The sequence below is a fragment of the Globicephala melas genome, chromosome 14 (assembly GCF_963455315.2).
Source record: "Globicephala melas chromosome 14, mGloMel1.2, whole genome shotgun sequence".
Classification (NCBI taxonomy): domain Eukaryota; kingdom Metazoa; phylum Chordata; class Mammalia; order Artiodactyla; family Delphinidae; genus Globicephala; species Globicephala melas.
The window spans coordinates 81,581,737-81,600,298 of NC_083327.1; the positions used below are offsets into that span (position 1 = coordinate 81,581,737).

The following is an 18,562-nucleotide window of genomic DNA, read 5'->3' on the forward strand; positions in this document are numbered from 1 at the left end:
CGTGCACCGCGATGAAGAGTGGCCCCCGCCTGCCACAACTAGAGAAGGCCCACGCACAGAAACGAAGACGCAACACAACAAAAACAAATTAATTAATAAACTCCTACCCACAACATCTTCTTAAAAAAAAAAAAAATAATAACTGACTTGGAGAAGTCCTGACATTCTAGAAGCTGGCTCTGGTGACACTACCGGCTGTAGCGATAGCATCGTGACTCAGACTGGGCCAGGTGCTGGAGCCGGGGGGGAAGCCCCGTCCTCCTTGGTGGCAGAAGTGACGGGAAGGAGAGCTCGAAGCTGCAGGCAGCTGTGCTTTGTGCAGAAAGCCCACCAGCGGGAGTGAAGAACCAGGGCCACCACCATAGACATGCTAAGCGGGGGAGGGGGCGTCACAGCATGCCAGCTCCTGCGTCCAGCGGACACTCCGGTGTTCACTTCCTCCCTGTGGTTGGCGCTGCGAGCTAATGAGGTCCTGATCCGTGCTCAGCACCCCAGCACCGAGAGCTCTGGCAAACGTCCCTCCTGTGCCGTCTCACCCTTCACGCAAGGACTTCTGTGCTCTGAGGTCCAGCTGATGACACCCCCTTTCTGAAGCCTCCCTGACTGGTCCAGCCCCTGTAAACTCTTCTCTCCCCTCTGAAAGCCTGCAGTCCTTGGGTCTCTACCATATTACTTAGAAATGAGCTACCGTCTTGTGTCTCCCGTTAAGTGTGTTAATTCGGTTTCATGGCTGAATCTAGGTTAGTACTCAATAAACAGGTTTGGGCTCATTACTTAATTATGACTTAGAAACAGAAAAATGCAATACGTCCGTCTGGGTCTTCCAATCAACGACATCCTGCAGGTTCCATAAACCTCTTGCCAGGGTCAAGTTGGACAGTTCGCGGTACGACGGCTCACTCCAGGCCCCGAGCGGTCACCCCACTCGCGCATTCAATGGGGCTCATGCTCTAGGCAGCAACAGTGCAGGCGCCTGGCTCACTCCTTTCAGCGAGGAGGGAAGAGCCAGGAAGCATGGGGAGAGGGGGACTCATCTTTCCAGGGCTGGAGGGGACGGAGCAGGCACAGGCTCTATAAGCAGCGAAGGCAGTTTTGTGACCGGACTGGATGGGGGTTCGTCAAGTCAGACCTCAGGTCTCTAGCCAAGTACACCTGCCAGGGGCCTTCTGTGGAGGGTGTCACTTTACTCCCTGAATGTGGTCACCCCTCCTTTAACGCCAAGAGAATAATCATAAGCATCACACACACATTACTCTGATGTAAACGACATGAAAGAGAGTCTCTCCTTTCACATGTCCTGTCCAGTGAGGCGTAGCCAAAATGAGTGTGAACGGCGCGAACGTGACCTCAAATGCAATGTCAGCAGACGTGGGAGCCCGCCAAACAAACCTCACTTGTTGTCATTATTGCCGAACTGATGCAGCTCTTCTTCCCTGAGAAAGACGACGAGCTAAACACACACACACACGCACACGCACACACGCGCGCACACACACACACACACACACACACGCGTTGTATTTACACAACACAGGATGAATGGCTGCAGTGTTTGCCCAGAGAACATTCCAACTACGCGTCCCATTAGAGTGTCTGTCAAAAAAGCTCCTTGTAAAACACAAAGTGGTGAATTCTTAGGATAAAAGGCAGGTTAAGTCTAAAACTAATGCCTGGGAGCGAACAGCACCTTAATACGTGTTGCCCGTGGCTTAAGATCCCCCACAAGGAGCAGGAAATGAACACGAGCTGGGTGACTAGTTCTGGGGACGGTCTAGGTCTGGGCACCCGCACTTGGACCAGTAAGGTGACCGACCTGTCAGTCTGCCTGGGGCGTCCCAATCTTGTCAGCGGGAGGCAAGCTGGGAAGGCCAGTCACCCTCCAGACCACCTGGGGCCAACGGGTGCCACACAGGAGGAAGAGGCAGATGGGGGAGAGCTTCCCCAACGCGCTGAGCCCTCGCCTCCCACGGCCCCTGCCCAGCCCCTGCTCTACGGACACATATCAGGTGAAGTGGTCGCCAAAGCAGGCCTCGTTTCTAACTCACGTTCCTAACCTTCTGGCCAGTTCAGAACATTTTTATCGCTGAAAGTTTTTAATTCTGTTGTCTTAAACACAGTGTGTTATGCCTCTCCAGCGTCTAAGTGATGCCACACCAGCCTCTCCTTCCATCCCTGCCTAAGCACACCTGTACCTCGGTCAGTGCTTTCTCTACTCTGTGCTCACTTTGTCTGAGACAAATCCTCATATTCTTTTTGAAACTCTGAGGGTGGCCTCATCAGGAAGCCGTGGCCACACTCCCCTCGGCACCCAGACTGTGGCAGGCCCCCCGCACCCTACCTACCACGTGACTGTTCCCAACCCGAGTCCTAAAGCTGGAAGGGATCCTAGAGGTCCTCTGAGCAGCCCCCCCGGAAGGTCAGTGGTTTGAGCACCTTCCCCTCCCTGAACGTCAGTCCCAGTCTCCACCGAGTTCGCAGAAGGGACTCCCAGCTTCCCAAGGCTCCTGCTCTGTTCCTGGATGGTTCCTGTCATTAGCGGTCTTTGCGTGTGTTTCTGGTCACTTTCCCCAGATGCTCAACTCCTACCTTCACAGGTTATGAGATACACCTGGGCCCTCTTCAAGCACCGACAGCCACGCAGCCTCTCAGGCCCGTCTCCCCGCAGCCCCCAGTGTCTCCTCCCACGATCGTCCCGCGTCCCAGGCGCATCATCCTCACGCATTCCGGGTATCAGAGCTCCGTTGAAAGCACGCTGAATCCCAGCCGTCCCACTCTTGGCTGACTAAGTGGGGATTAAGGCAGGAATACCTTCACCTTAGATTTTTATAGCACAGTAAAATTTACTTCCCTCCTTTTACAAATGAAAAAATGAAGCCCCAGTCACCAAAGTGGCCAGGCCAGTGCAGTTATGTTAGGGGACACCTGAGCAGGTTACCCCTCCATGGCCCTAGACACAGGATGCTCATATCAAACCTCCAGAACAGCTACATGGGAACCACCAGGGGGCCTAAGAATGTCCGAGAAGACTTACTCTGCACAGTGCTTTCCACAGGAGGTAGCCAGGTATTCTGAGATGGGAGAGTGGGATAGGGTATATTTTAAAATATTGTGATAGAACACCAAAGCATTTCTAGGAGTTTTTTCTTCAAAACAAAATGTGGAAGTGGGGAAGACTTTTAATCTAATATCTGCCCTCCTTTCTGGAGAACTGGGATAGGACCAGAGAAGGGATGCTCGAAAGTGTCTGAAAAGCCTCCACTGCCACCTGTACCCAAGGTACACTGAAACAGAGGAAAATATGGACATTCTTTTGGCCATCAGTGTTCCCTTTGCTTTGGAGCTTATTTCTATGAAGGCTGTTTCCCCCTTGCTTCTAACTGTGCTATTTAAATTCTATCTCCGGTAGGCTGACACCCAAACCCATAGGCTAAGGCAGTGGTCTTCAAATGATTTTGACTGTTTAAATTTTTTAAAAATATGCACAATTAGCATATGCAAATTTTAAACACAATAAATTTTTGTTTTATATACAATTTTTAAATCTTATCTATATGTATGGTAAAAAACCATAAATTGGAAGCTCTGAGGTTTTGCGGTATGTGAGCATCTCACTGCTGTGGCCTCTCCCATTGCGGAGCACAGGCTCCGGATGCACAGGCTCAGCGGCCATGGCTCACGGGCCCAGCCGCTCCGCGGCATGTGGGATCCTCCTGGACCGGGGCATGAACCCGTGTCCCCTGCATCGGCAGGTGGACTCTCAACCACTGCGCCACCAGGGAAGCCCAAGGTTTTCTTTTTATATCCTAATGGCTCGTCTTGTTTTCCTCCTAGGGAATACCCAGCCCACTTTGAAGATCACACCCAGCTGTCTCATGAAGTTACAAGACACCAAAGTCAAACTTATAACCTAATTTGAAAGCTGTAACCTAAGTCACAAGTGCAATTTAATGCCGGCAAAAACAAATGGGCACCTTGGCTGAGAACTAATTTATTTATAAACCACATCAACGGCGAAGACACCTTGCTCTAAGGTAAGCATCTGCTCACACAACTCAGTATCACATTTGTGTTCCTAAACCTGCTGTTTCTTTAATACGTCTTAATACATCTATTTGAAATTGAGTGATTAAGCTCTCTATTTAAAATACAAGGTCACTTTTTCTTAGGAAGAATCACACATATATCCTGTACTATGAGTAAAACATATATATTTACATGTACACACACACGTATATTTAAGATACAGAAATGGACTGTTACTCAAAATAAACGAGGCACGCTATAGCATAGTCACATTACTCGTTTTTAAAACTTAAAAAAAATCCAGCATCCTCACCTATCGCTCTCCTTTCACTGAATCAGTTGCATAAAATGAGGCCATTTGTGTATTTACCATGCTTCCAATCTCCAGGCGTATCAACTACACAGCTGTGATATTTATTGATGAATTGAGCTACTAACACACTGATGTAATAATCAGCTCTCAATGCCAATATTTTTTCCCCTATATAAACAAAAGGGTGTTGACACAAAAGGCTAATTTTGTAACAAGCTTTGCGTGGAGAAGGTCAGCAAAGTAAACACCCAATTCTAAACAAAAGCGTTCCACTAAGAACTGAGCCGGAGTGTAACACTGATCTGGAAGAAAAGACGCTGGATCTGAAGGGAGCCGGGGAGTCGGCTGCCGGGATCCTTCAGAATGAAAGATCCAGGTGTGCGCAGGCCAACGGAGCACACCGCCTGGGCCAGATGACTTCATTCCTGTTACTTCTTTACGCAAAGCAAGGAGAGGAAGAAAAGATTTGTGACCCCTTTATGGCCGGAGAGGTTGTTACTAAGACAGACCTGAGCATTGCATTACGGGCAGGCAATTCCCTTACCCCATTCATTCACCTTGGAGAACTTCTTCCAGGTTCGAAGGACAGTTTCATTCGAGTTTTCCTAGGCAGAATGCTTTGGTGATTAGCCAAAGCAGTTCTGGACTTAGAGAGAGAGTATGCAGAGAGATAAAAATAAATGCCAGTTGAAAATATACGGAACCCAGGATGACAGAAACCTACAAGCCTTCGTCTCCATCCATCAGAAGATCTGCCCCATGGGCCAGCCTGGACACACACGTGCTGGTCACTGGCTGGACCAGTGGGACTGCTGCCTCCAGATGAGGCTTCTACACTTGGCCACCTTCCTCCACGTCCAGTGTCACCAGCCCCACTTCACTCATGGGAGATCCCTGACTTTAAGAAGCAGGAAAGAGGGATTCTCTGGCTTGGTCCATAAATAAAAAGCAAGGTCTTCAGTATGTATAATCTCTCATTCCCTGTATTGCCAGTAAAACAATGGGGGGAAGCGGAGCAGAAGCCAGGCGAGGAGGGGAGGAGGGAGAAGGGAGAAATAAACAGCATCACTCGTGTCGGTGCCATGCAATGGCCTTCACTCTGCACTTCACAGGCACAGTGGGAGAAAAAAGACTTAGAACGCAGACTGCATTGGTTTTCTGGAGCTGCTGTAACAAAGTACCCCAAACTGGGGGCTTATGAAGGGAACCCTCCAGGGTTCTGGAGGCCAGAACCCGAGATCACGGTGTGGGCAGGGCTGCTTGCCTCTGAGGCTGCAGGAGGATCCACTCTGACCTCCCCCCTGGTTTCTGGTCTCAGTGTCTTCACATCGTCTTCTTCTGTGTCTGCTGCCTCTGTGTCCACGTTTCCCCCTTTTACAAAGACACAGTCACCATGGATCGGGGCCACCCGATTTATATATATATAAATTTATTTATTTATTTTGGGCTGTGTTGGGTCTTCATTGCTGCGCACGGGTTTTTCTTTAGTTGCGGTGAGTGGGGGCTACTCTTCGTTGCGGTGCGTGGGCTTCTCATTGCAGTGGCTTCTCTTGTTGGGGATCACAGGCTGTAGGCATGCGGGCTTCAGTAGTTGTGGCACACGGGCTCAGTAGTTGTGGCTCACGGGCCCTAGAGCGCAGGCTCAGTAGTTGTCACACACAGGCCCAGTTGCTCCGCGACATGTGGGATCTTCCTGGACCAGGGCTCGAACACGTGTCCCCTGCATTGGCAGGTGGATTCTTAACCACTGCGCCACCAGGGAAGTCCCGGGGTTTCTGCTTTGGTCAATTGACAGCCAGTTACCTGCACTCCCTCTGGCAGGTGATCCCCACCTGGTACTGATAAGGGTGAATCTGCAGACCTTCAGAGAGAATACCCAGGTCCTGGGTCGCGACTCCCCAGCAAAGGTACCAGGAGGTCCACACTTCAGCGGGATCAAAGATAGCCATGGGAAGGGTCAGGACCAGGGGCCTGGGGACAAGCTACCAAAGACCTTTTCTGACATCTTGGGGGTGATAACTATTGTGACAAGTGAAGGAGTCAAACATGCTCATAACAGAAAAGAGTGAAAAGTCAGCTTGGACTAAAATAAGAAAAAGCAGCCGTGCCATTAATCACGCTGGGAAGATATGGAAGAGCCGGCCGCCAAGTGAACAGCTCGTGTTATTTCTCCCAAGGTCGCTCTGGAAAACGCCACAGCGACCCCCTCCTTGGCGGATCACTTTCTTACCAAAGACACCCTGGACTGGCCTTGTATGTTCCTGGCACAGGGGGACACGCAGCTGTGGCCCTAGCCTCATGACACACACAGCGACGTGTCTAATCCCCGCTTCTCCTGGTCCTGCTGAGAAACAGAAACCTCAGGAACACCCATCCCTCCTCCCTTGTCTTAGACACCCCCTCCCCCTTTCCCCCAACCCCGGCCAGGATCTATCGCTATGTGGATACTCTGGGTAAAAGGGGGGGATTGCTTCCCCAGGGCCCGCTCCCCGGGGAGCCAGGTGCCTCTGAGAAATCCCCCGCCAAGTGGATCAACAACTTCCGTCTGGAAAGCAGTTCACGGAGGAAGTCCAGCAACAGATCCCGGGGGGCTCCTGGCGGTGTTCGCTCATCTGGAGTTCCCTCCATCCTCCCCGGCGAGGGGACCCCCTTCCATCTCCACTTCCACTTCAGCTGCTCCAGTGCTGTCCCCCTCTTCAGGGTGACTGACCGGGGACCAAGTCTGGGCGGGGAGGCACTGAGGACACCTGATGCCCCCCTCACCTCTCCCGCTCTCCGTCTCCCATCCGGGGATCCCGGCCCCCGTCCTACTGCCTCCCAACAGCTGCGGTCTCCCCTGCCACACCAGCACCAGCTAATCTCAAAGAAAGGAAACCAATACGCGCCAAGAATCGGGAACTCATATCAGGACCTTTAAAAAGCAATTCTCATCCTGCTTCAGGAGGGGCTACGGTAGGAGAAGCGTTCTTCAATTTCACGTGAGACAAAAGAGAGAAATACGCAAAAACAGCCAAATTCACACTATGGGAGATGGCCTTGTACTAAAGCAGAGCTGGCCAGACGGCCCCAGGGACCAGCCTGTAGCCCAGGAGAGTCAGATTGATGGTGTGGTCGCAGTTGCGGGGAGCAGGGGGCTGCCCCAAGGACGAGGGGGACGCGGAAGCATCTTCAGTGAAGTCCAGTTCCCACTGGGGCTCCGGGGAGGGCGTCTGTCAGTCACGCTACTGAGCGCGCCCTTGGGTCACAACTCGGAAGGGATTTCTACATGCTGGGGTCCGTTATTGTCACAGCAGGAAAACTGACATCTGTTTCAAGGGAGGACCCGGGGGCGGTGTCATAGGCGGTGAAACGGAGCTTGCTCCGTTCATGCTCAACCACTACCTACTACAAAGTAAGCAGCCAATAACCTTCAGGTCAGGGCGGGGGGGACACGGAAGAGAGAGGTGCTGAAAAGAGAAGTAAGTATCTCCCAAGGGCAGAACCGAAAAGAACTAAAGTCTTTATCAGAAAAAGATTGGCATCTTGGTCAATTCCACTTCCTCTCCTTTATTCAAATGTAGTTCATTTTTTAAAGTTACCTAACCAGGTTAACTGCCATAATGAGAAGACACCCTTGCCTGTCTCCCACCTCCCATCCCTTCCCCCAACCCCCCGCAACGCTCCTTCCCTCCATAGACACAAATTCCGGTTTTCATCCTAAATCTGATGTGCTTTAAACAGTTCACAAGGCCCTTCTGTCCACGGCATCTCACCCTGCTTTTTCAACCGGTCACGGTGACCCGTCCCGCTACTCTATGCTGAACTCATAGGGTTCGCGAGGCTCGTCCAAGGGGACAGCCTGTAAACAGGAGGGCAGGATGTCCTATGTTGCGTCTCAGCACTCCTGATTCTGACCCGTCCTCGCCACCACACGGCCTTGCCCATTAGAGGCACCTAGTGGACCTGTGGATTGGACGGCCATAGAACCCATGAGCATCACGGTCCAGAAACAGTAAGCGGCAGGCTTAACGCACGGAGCTGGTTAGCAACAGCATGGAATTTGGAAGCAAGGCACCAGGGCTGGTGGGTGGATGGGCAGTGGTGTCTCCATGCAGTTCTGTGTCCCAGGTCCTCCGCGGAACAGTAAGGTCAGTTGCAGTCCTCCCCAGCACCCTCCCCTTTTAAAAAACTCTGCCATTAATAGATTCTCCGAATTCTTCCCTGCTTTCTAAAACCCACAGTGTCAGAGGGGAAGGAAAACAAGGCAGCTGGTCTTGGCCACCTTTCCCAAAAGATTAAAGGACACATGCTGCGCGAGGGAAGGTAATACAATGCTACTCGGCTTCTCGTAATTTTCTTCCTTCTCCACACCTTGCAAAAGCTCGCTCCCTGCCCCCTTCCTCATCCAGCATGCTAAGCCAGCCTGTCTTAGCCTCCTGGGCCCACAAAGCTAGGTGAAAAGGAAATACAACAACCCTCCCAAAGTCAGCCACTTAGGTCAAATAAACTTTCAAATTGTTATTCCTGATGGCGGTCCTGGCCACCAGACTAAGATTCTCTGCTGTGTGTGTCACGCTGGAAACCGTCTCTATTTGTCATTTACATCCAAGTGGCCTTTTACACACCAGGGCTGGTGACTACTTTGGACTCACCTGGTGCAACAGCAAGCTCTTAACATTTTTTTTACTTATTTTTTTTTTTTGCGGTACGCGGGCCTCTCACTGCCGTGGCCTCTCCCGCTGCGGAGCACAGGCTCCGGACGCGCAGGCTCAGCGGCCATGGCTCACGGGCCCAGCCGCTCCGCGGCATGTGGGATCTTCCCGGACCTGGGCACGAACCCGTGTCCCTGCATCGGCAGGCGGACTCTCAACCACTGCGCCACCAGGGAAGCCCCGCTCTTAACATGTTTTTAAAAAGGGTGACGTCACGGCTCTATTAGTAAAAAGTGGGCAGGTGATGGAGGGGATCCAAGTCTCTAGGAAATAATTTTTTTCTTAAAAGTCAGCTGCAAATGATGAATGCTACTGATTTTCTAAGCTTTACAGTGACTCATTAAACCCCATGAAGAGTTTTTATCTTAACTCAGAGGGAAGGGGAAGACAGTGAAAGCAAACAGAAGAGGTCTGACCATCTCTTATTCCAAGCTGTTCGATAGCCCACGCGCTGCAGCCTCTGATGGTCAACAGCTCAGTGGATCATTGTCTCTTACGTGTCTTTGGTTGTTGCTGTGAAACACTCAGGGTATAAGGAAATCTATTAACTACAGAGGACAAGTTCCGAGAGAGAGAGAGGAGAACAGCTTTGTATCTAACACATGCTGGGATACCAGAAGTAGAGAAGCCGGGGAAGGCACGGGGGAGCTTTCCTCACTGCAGTGAGTGCCACGGCCAAACCCAGGATGCACTGCCTTGTCCTTCTCCTCCAGAGAGAAGCCCTCCCTTCCCTCTTCAGGTCGCTTCTGCTTCTGCTCAGCCCAAGCCCCTGGAAGCTTTCATCTGGGGCAGTAGGCACACAGTACTGTGGGACGTCCCGAGATAGGATGTGCCTGGATGGATGTGCTTCTGAATCTTTTGTGAAATTCAACTGCCTGCCCTCCATTTCACCCTGGGTGGGGAAATGCCAGTGGCTTGGATGGTTATGTTTCATTTGGAATCATTCTAAATAGTTTAATTAATTTATCATGTTGAAAAATCCACCTTGCTTTCTGAATCTGTTCCCCATCTTAATTTCCACCAGAGGCACATAGGCTATGGTGCCCTTAGAAGAATATTGACTCGGCCTTGCTGTAACCTTGGTATGTCTTCACCATCTACCAAAAGCGAAACAGAGTACTCTTAGGAACTCTAGTCCTAAATCCTGTCTCTTATTTCTTGACTCCAAATGAGAAAGTCAGTGCTTAACCACCTCTGTGAGATTTAAATAGGGGTTACGACAGTGCAAATACACATGATTTCAAATTGCAAACTGACAGATTTGGGAATCTCCATAGGTGTGTACAAATCATACAAGTGCAGGTTTTGATGAAATGTGCAATCAGCATTGCTTTGTTAAATTTAAGTTTTCTTTAAATAGACACTTAAGTGTAGAAAGACACTTAAAATTATAAAGTAAATCTCAGGCTATTATCTCCTTCTCTTGATTATACAAACTCTTTTCTCCTCAAACAGCTACAATCCAGGTTCTGGCCATCTCCTACTGCTTCTGCCCTGCGCTGAGAGATTGTTTCCTTTTCTATACCATGGAAGATGTCTAAATACTAGAAACAATGTTATGGTAAAATGTATGACAAAGAAATTTGCATTACCCACGATTGCGTTGAAGGAGTGGCTGCACCCAATAGGCCATAGATACATGGATTAAAGATACATTTTTTGTAACTGGGGCTTTATGATCTCATGAACGGTCTCAAGACATTTATGTAAAACACTACAATCCAAGACAATAGTAGGTCGAGCACACACACCACATCTTAAACAGTATCACACACATCTGCCAGTTCTGAGCTGGTGACAGAAATTACGAATAAACTTGTTTTTATCATTTGTTCCTCACGAGATCGTCCTTTGAAGTTTCAGAAACAACTCACTGAATCAGTAGTAATCCATTTGGATAACTGTATGCAGCTTGCATTATTTTAATTCAAATTTAAATCTGATTGCTTCATTGTAAGGGTTTCAAAAAGATATCTATAATTTTGGACTCTTGGCATAATCTAAGGTAGCCGAGGTTTTTAAATTGCTTAATTTGAAAGAGCTCATTTTTCAAAATATATTCACACTCCTATATGTAACTGGTAATGCTGTACACTGCATTCTGTGCTGTTGAGAATAGGTACAGATTTCTGGTCAATCAACACCAAACTCATCTCTAGACATCCCAATACTCAGATTCATCTTGTATCATTTTCATTTTTGAAATTCAGGCCAGTTGAATTAGTCATGTTTAAAGTAGTCTAGTATAATCACACACACACACAGGCACACACACACACATGAATGTATATAAAACTGGAGAAAGCTGAAAAAGGTTGGTGGATTATGTCAATGTCAGTTTTCTTATTGGGGTATAACACTGTAGCCATGCAAGAAATCACCACTGGGGAAAACTGGCTGAAAGGTACATGGGATCTCTCTATTATTTCTTACAATTGCATGTGCATCAATTATCTCAAAAATTTAAAGAAAAGAAGCAAGGAAGACAACAATACATTATATCACCATTTAGTTTTTAAAAATATGTATATGTCTTATGTATCTATACATATACAGACTTACCTACATACATGTACAAACATAAGAGCCATGCATACAGATGTCTCTGTGTGTACATGTCTTTCTATATATGTGTGTATATATATGCTACTTCTGTAAGGATACCTAAGAAATCACTAATGCTGTTGTTTCCGAGGAGGAAAACTAAAGAAACAGAATGCTTATTTGCTTTTCACAGGATACCCCTCTGTGCATGTTGAATTTTGTGCTATTGGCATTACTCATTCAAAAAATAATTCTTTAAGAGTGAGGACAAAATAGACATTTCAAACCTAAAACAAACAGAAACAAACCAAAGAATCTTAGCATACACTAAAAGCCTTAGTGAACCCATGTAAGAAGTCCTAACTGTGACACACACACACACACTGGCAGTGAAGATGCAAATAGAGAAACAAGAGAAAGTCTCTTACGGCTGGAGATGCAGTAGGACAGCCGGCAGTTGATCTTCCGGAAAAGTTGCTTGTTAATTGGCCAGAGGAGGAGAGTGAAGAGCTGAATGGTGTTGATGATGAGCCCCGAGGCGATAAACACGTAACAGAAGATGAGATGGCACAGGAACTGAGACTTCAGCAATGCGATGAGGTCCATGCTGGGTGGGCGCTCCTCCGCCAAACCACAAACGCCCACCGTAGAACACGTCCAGAGGACAGGACGGCCGGGACTCAGGAATACGCCTGAAACACACACCGATGTCAAATGTGAGAAAAAATATTATCTGCTCTTACAGGCAGGGGAAAAAAACTCTTAGAAGAAAAATATACTCTCGAGATTAAACACATTCTACAAGGAATTCTCTGGTGGTCCCGTGGTTAGGATTCCAAGCTTTCACTGCAAGGGGCACGGGTTTGATCCCTGGTCAGGGAACTAAGGTCCCCGCAAGCCAAGTGGCCAAAAATTAAAAAATTTTAAACACGTTGTACATTCGTTGATTTATTTTTATTTCAAAAACTTTCTTTTTTCTTTTTTTTTTTTGGCCAAGCCGTGCAGCTTGTGGGATCTTAACTCCCCGACCAGGGACTGAAGCCAGGCCCTCAGCGCGAAGTCCTAACCACTGGACCGCCCGGGAATTCCAGCCAGCATTTATAATAGCGCTTCCTTAAGGTTGGGCACAGTTTCAGTCCTTTAAAAAGAATAGTTCCTTTAACTGCACTAATGCCTGCGAGGCGGGCACTGTTATTACAGAGGAGGGAATGAGGCCCACAGAGGTTAAGCAACTTGGTCAGGGCTCCACAGGCCTCACCGCTAAGGAGAGGCTGGTGGCCAGAGTCCGCATCTCTAGACCTTCCCTCCTGCCTGCCTACTGCCCCCGAGCGACCCCTCCACACCTCCCTCCACTCGTCATCTCCAGATCTCAGTCCAAACGGCACCTCTTCTGGCAAGACCTCCCCGAATGCATGCCTGCCCGGGGGAGGCTGGGGGCCACCCCTGGGGTGGTGTTTGGAGGGGGGCGCCCAGGCGGCACCCTCTGCCGTTACTGTGTTACTGCTTTGCCTGTTCGCCTTCCTACACTGGACTGTCCCTCCTCCGGGGCACACGACTATTCTGAAGATCATCCCTGTCTCCCCCAGCCTTGAAGCAATCACTGGCACAGAGTTGGAACTTAATTAAAAATACATATATGGGACTTCCCTGGTGGCGCAATGGTTAAGAATCCGCCTGCCAATGCAGGGGACACAGGTTCGAGCCCTGGTCTGGGAAGATCCCACATGCGGCGGAGCAACGAAGCCCGTGTGCCACAACTACTGAGCCTGCGCTCTAGAGCCCACAAACCACAACTACTGAGCCTGTGCCCCATAACTACTGAAGCCTGTGCACCTAGAGCCCGTGCTCCACAGTAAGAGAAGCCACCGCACCGCAACGAAGAGTAGCCCCCGCTCGCCGCAACTAGAGAAAGCCCACCAGCAGCAACGAAGACCCAATGCAGCCAAAAACTAAATAAATGAATGAATAAGAATTTAAAAAAATACATATATATTTGTGGAATGATTTAATGAAGGGAAACAAGGGATGAACTTTGAGATATCAGTAAACACAAATAACCAACTATGAAGGCAAGAGGAACATGCCACCACACTCCTGACACACACACACACACACACACATGTGCGCGCACACATGCACCCTTAAGAGTTCTAAGATTGAACAGAAACTCAAAACATGCACAGCGGCCAGACTCACGGCCCTGTCATCAGTCTCCAACCCCAGAATGGAATAATGAAATAACTGTCCAGTTTGGCAGATTAAGCCTTTGAGGAACAGCCTGGAGGCAGGAGGTTCAAATACTCTGCTGGAGAAAACATATGTCTGAGAGCATGATGCGTAGCAGGCTAGCTTCTCCCAGAAGCAGAACGTCATTGCAAACGACCTCAGGAACAGCTCCAACGGCAGGACGAACTTTCTAACAGTAATAGTGAAGAGACCCTAGGCGTCATTACAATCTTTATGGATAATACTGTCCCGCAAAAAATCTGTACGACAGTATCACATATATGATCTCATTGTAAGCCTCAGATGAATCCCATGAGTATTATTATTATCCCATTTTTCGGAGTAAGAAACTGAGATGCCCCATAGGTTGGGCGATTTGCCTGAGGTCGCCACCATCAGTAACTGACCTTAAGATTCAGTCTGACGGGGCTTCCCTGGTGGCACAGTGGTTAAGAATCCGCCTGCCAATGCAGGGGACATGGGTTCGAGCCCTGGTCCGGGAAGATCCCACATGCCGCGGAGCAACTAAGCCCGTGCACCACAACTACTGAAGCCTGCACACCACAACCACTGAAGGCCACTCGCCTACAGTCCGTGCTCTGCAACAAGAGAAGCCACCGCAATGAGAAGCCCATGCACCACAACAAAGAGCAGCCCCCGCTCGCCGCAACTAGAGAAAGCCCGCGCGCAGCAACAGACCCAACGCAGCCATAATTAATTAATTAATTATTTTAAAAGTGCTTAAAAGGATTCAGTCGGACGTCCGAGCTCTTTCTCCTCCAGCTCTCTGGGCGACTTTACCCCTGGGGTGTGAGGTGGGGCTTCTCCTGGGCTCAGAACTCCCCTCCACAGAGCAGCCCAGAAAGGAGCCCAGGGCAAAAGCAGTGCAGCGTTCAGTGAGGTTCACAGTCCCAAACTAGGCGCGGAGCTGGGGACACGGGACTCGCTTCTGGGACTCCTAGGCTGGTTCGGAGGACAGTCTTGGGCATAAGGACAGTCACAAGGTGCATTCCTGTAAAACATGACCCTCGCTTAGACTAACTGGAAGGCACCTGTGATTCCTATGTGTTTCTGAGACGAGGGGAATAGAAAGTACCTTTGGCCTGATTTCTCTGAAGTCAGCTCAGCTCAGCTGAGACCATCTGTCTCCCCAGAAGCCCTGCTCTCTGGCACAAAGCCAGGACGCTGCAGGGGCTGAAGCAGCCCTTCTTCAATGTTTTTCAGAAAGCACTGCCCTGGGACACCTCCAAGTTGTCAAACTCTTTACTTAGTTTCAACACACCCAGTCTCTCTCGAAGGCACAGACGCTAAGCTGGTAGCTCACCTCAATGCACTTGGCTTTCAGGAGCTACATGAATAGAAGTGACGCACGTCGGTGACGATTCAGCAGCAGCTATAGTCCGAGGTGGACTGTATTCATTTGTCCTTGGATTGGCCTCTAAAAGCTTCCAGACACTCTGGGCCAGAGGAAGTGTGATTCTTCACTAGGTTTCTGGGACCTAGTGTTTGGAAAGTATTTGACAAGTCCTTTGCTTTGCTGACTTAACACTAAGAAATGGAAGTCAGCTGGTACTGGAAACGCAGGGGATTGAATGCCGCCTTCCTCGGTTTCCTGTCAGAAGTAGGGCATGACGAAGAAAAAGTCAGCTTTTCTTTTTTTCCTTGTATAAGTCCAGGGACCAGCATGCCCTTTAGTAAAACCCTCGCTAGTACTGCATGAACCAGGGGTCTAACACAACGTTGGTGAGCTTCAGGAGTCACGAGGGGGGTCACAGACAGGCGAGCCTTGGCTGGCTTTGTTCTGCCCCAGATCCCCTTCCTAGACTGGTGTGGGTTTGGAGTTCAACTGTCTGGGTTTGAAGCTCTGGGTTGCGTATCCTCAGGTGAATTAACTTTTCTGAATCTCGGATTCTTTATCTACAAAAAGGGCTAATAGATTGCAATCAAAATTCCAAGGAGGCTATTGTTTTTTGCAAAACTTTAGTTGATTCTCAAATTTATATTCAAGAGCAAAAACGACAAGAATAGCAAAGGAAATGCATGATGAACAATAAGGTAAGAAGTGCTGTGAGTTTATGAAACAATTTAACTGATTATTAAAAGAGAGACAAGGCTAAACTTTTTAGGGGGGGTGTCTAGTGGGTGAATACGTGTTGCATGTCTTAAGTTTATTCCAGATAGAAGTTTGGGGGGACCATCCTACCCTTCTTGACTAAAGGCAAGCTTTCTCTCTAATGTGGTGATTTGCCAATTCGGTACCATACTGAGGAAAGATGGTGTAAAGATCTGACCAGTGACAAAAACAGGTAGAGAGAAAGCATTTTAAAATTCTTGCCTTTTCCTCTAATTTTTGGTGGAAGGATTACAGGTGGTTTCTCTTTTCTTGCCCGTGTTTTATTGTTCTTTTCTATAATGAGAATGAGATTCTCCCCCTTCCTGGGCACAGAGCTGGATGGACGCGTTTCCCAGCATCCCTGCCATTGGTCAGATGTGGTCAGAGGGTGGAGCACACGGGATGATGAAGGTGGTCCCTGCAGGCTGCTTGCAAACTTGATGAGGAAGAACCACGGGGTGGGCTCACCCTGTCAGGTGAGCGGAAAGGTGGAAATCCAGCCCATCAGCAACGGACCAGAGAAATTCTGGAACGTGAAGGCAACCTGAGACCACCTTGAATCCAAGCACAGCTGACGGTGAGGGTGATACAGGCCAGATGCTAGGGGGTAAGGGACGTTGCAGGAACGTTCGAATCTGGCAGTCCTGGCTAGAAATCCAGGCTCGGCCGCTGCCTAGCTCCATCCCTTACTTAACTTCCGCAGCCCCCAGCTTCCTCCTCTGCGAAACCAGAACAAGACCGCCAACACAAGGTTGCCGCAAGGCTCACGTATAATAAAGCATCTGAAACACTTAACACGATGCCTGGAACACAGGGAGCTCACAATAATGGGAGAATTTTTCTCTCATTTCAAGAAAAGAAAGAAGGAGCAGCTAAGATGTATGACTTTGGCATCCCTGGGAAAGCCAGTGAGATATAAATCAGTTTTCCTTCTCACTCCCTATCTACTGATAGAGCCTGACGTTTTCTTTAATTTACCTTGAAGTGTGTTAAAACATTGCCTCCCCCATTTGTTTTCATTCTAATCTGTCCTTTACTGCTAGTGACTCTGAAATGGGAAGTGATGCGTTCACCAAAACTCACATGGATGGTACCCTTTTAACTAGGTAATAACCTTGGCAAAGCATGGAGATGACAAAGGGACTTCGGAACAAGGGAAAGCGCCAGCCAGCAGGATGCTTTCATTACCCTTGTGTTTCCCACGCAGATTTCTACCCTGAAACTGGGCAGATGCAGAGAAGCTGGCGTGCACACACCGGTGGAGCTTTGCTACCTGGGACTCCTGCAGGGTGAGGGGTGGGAACGCAGATGGCATCAGCGGAAACATAAACAAATAAAAGCAGCCCAGAATCTCCCCATGAGAGAATTCAAGGTGCATCCTTCTCTAAAGACGCGGCTTCAACGTAAAGCATCAAATTAGAGAACCAACGGGAGGACCTGAGTTAAGACTTGGGTCTTCTGCCCTAGTCACTATGCTGCAACTATTAAATAAGCACGAGCTTCAGACACACTCAGGAAGAGACTAAACCTGAAACGGGATGAACTCTTTCACTAGCTTGTTTTAAAAGATTTTGGTGGGGGTTTTTTTTTGTTTTGTTTTTTGTACATTTACATGACAGAATTAAACCAGGTCAGGGTTTTAGAAGAAGCCAAAGCTTCCTTCCAAAGAAATCAGTCCAGGTGGAATTGCTAAGATAATGCCCATGATCAATTTAGTACCATCACTGAAATCTATACGACCCATTATTTAGGCTCTTTTAATCCCAAACACCAGAAGAGTGTTCACAAAACAGAAGAGATATCTAACAAATGCTAATTGAAACGATGCTACTTTTTATATTGCAAACTAAAACTGATAATACGCCATTTTAAAAGAGCTGGCGTGAAACGGACTCATTCTCACAATGAGAACCACCACACGATCTTTTTAGAAAGCAACGTGGCATACACAGAAAGACCTCAACATCTTCACACCACTTGATTTCGTAGGCCAACCTCTGACCATCTCTCTCAAGGATAAAACTAGCTTTTAGAAAATTCTCTCTGCACCAAGATATTCAACCAGTATTATTTATAAGCACCCAAAATTAGAAACCACTTACCTTTCTGACATGAGGAAACAATCAAGTGAATTATGGGAAACCCACACAATCGAATGAAGAAAGTATCACTGTAATAGGTTTGTAGGAAGATGGAAACATTTTCATTATGATATTGGGAGATAAAGGTCACCGAATTATATAGAGAGAGAATAATCGCAACTCTAAAAACACTACCAGTAGTTATCTTTCTGTGTGTGCGCACACAACGCAAGCAGGGCTGGCTGGTGGACTTTGTTTCCGGACGAATACTGTTGGTCTGTAAGGCAGAGAATGCCCAGGCACAATGGTGCCCTGCAGGAAAGGGACGTGGATGCGGTCCCAGGGGAGATGAGTGGCGGACTGTTCCGGGGGTCCAACTTTCAGATCTCGAATTCTACTTTAAGTTAAATAAATTTAGCAAGATCTCCAAGAGGGCAGCAACAAACTCGTGGCAGCCCGAGGCAGCCACTTAGCACTTCCTCCTGAGAAACATGGATAAATTTAGTTTTGGATTCCCGGGAGTTACACTGGCCCAAGGCCCAAAACAAAACACGAGAGAAAGTGTTCTAGA

General features: G+C 48.4%; 1 protein-coding gene across 14 annotated transcripts in view; it reads right to left on the reverse strand.

Annotated features, from left to right (window-relative positions):
* Positions 1 to 18,562, reverse strand: part of AGPAT4 (1-acylglycerol-3-phosphate O-acyltransferase 4) — a 1,427,829-nt gene that overhangs the window by 71,359 nt on the left and 1,337,908 nt on the right. For all 14 annotated transcript variants that reach the window (XR_004038703.3, XR_009558681.1, XR_009558682.1 and 11 more), the window contains one exon: positions 12,000 to 12,263. Coding sequence is in view for 10 of the 14 variants with exons in the window: in XM_030852990.3 (XP_030708850.1) it covers positions 12,000 to 12,263 (264 nt within the window). In the remaining 4 variants the exon portion in view is untranslated. The remainder of the gene's footprint in view (positions 1 to 11,999; positions 12,264 to 18,562) is intronic.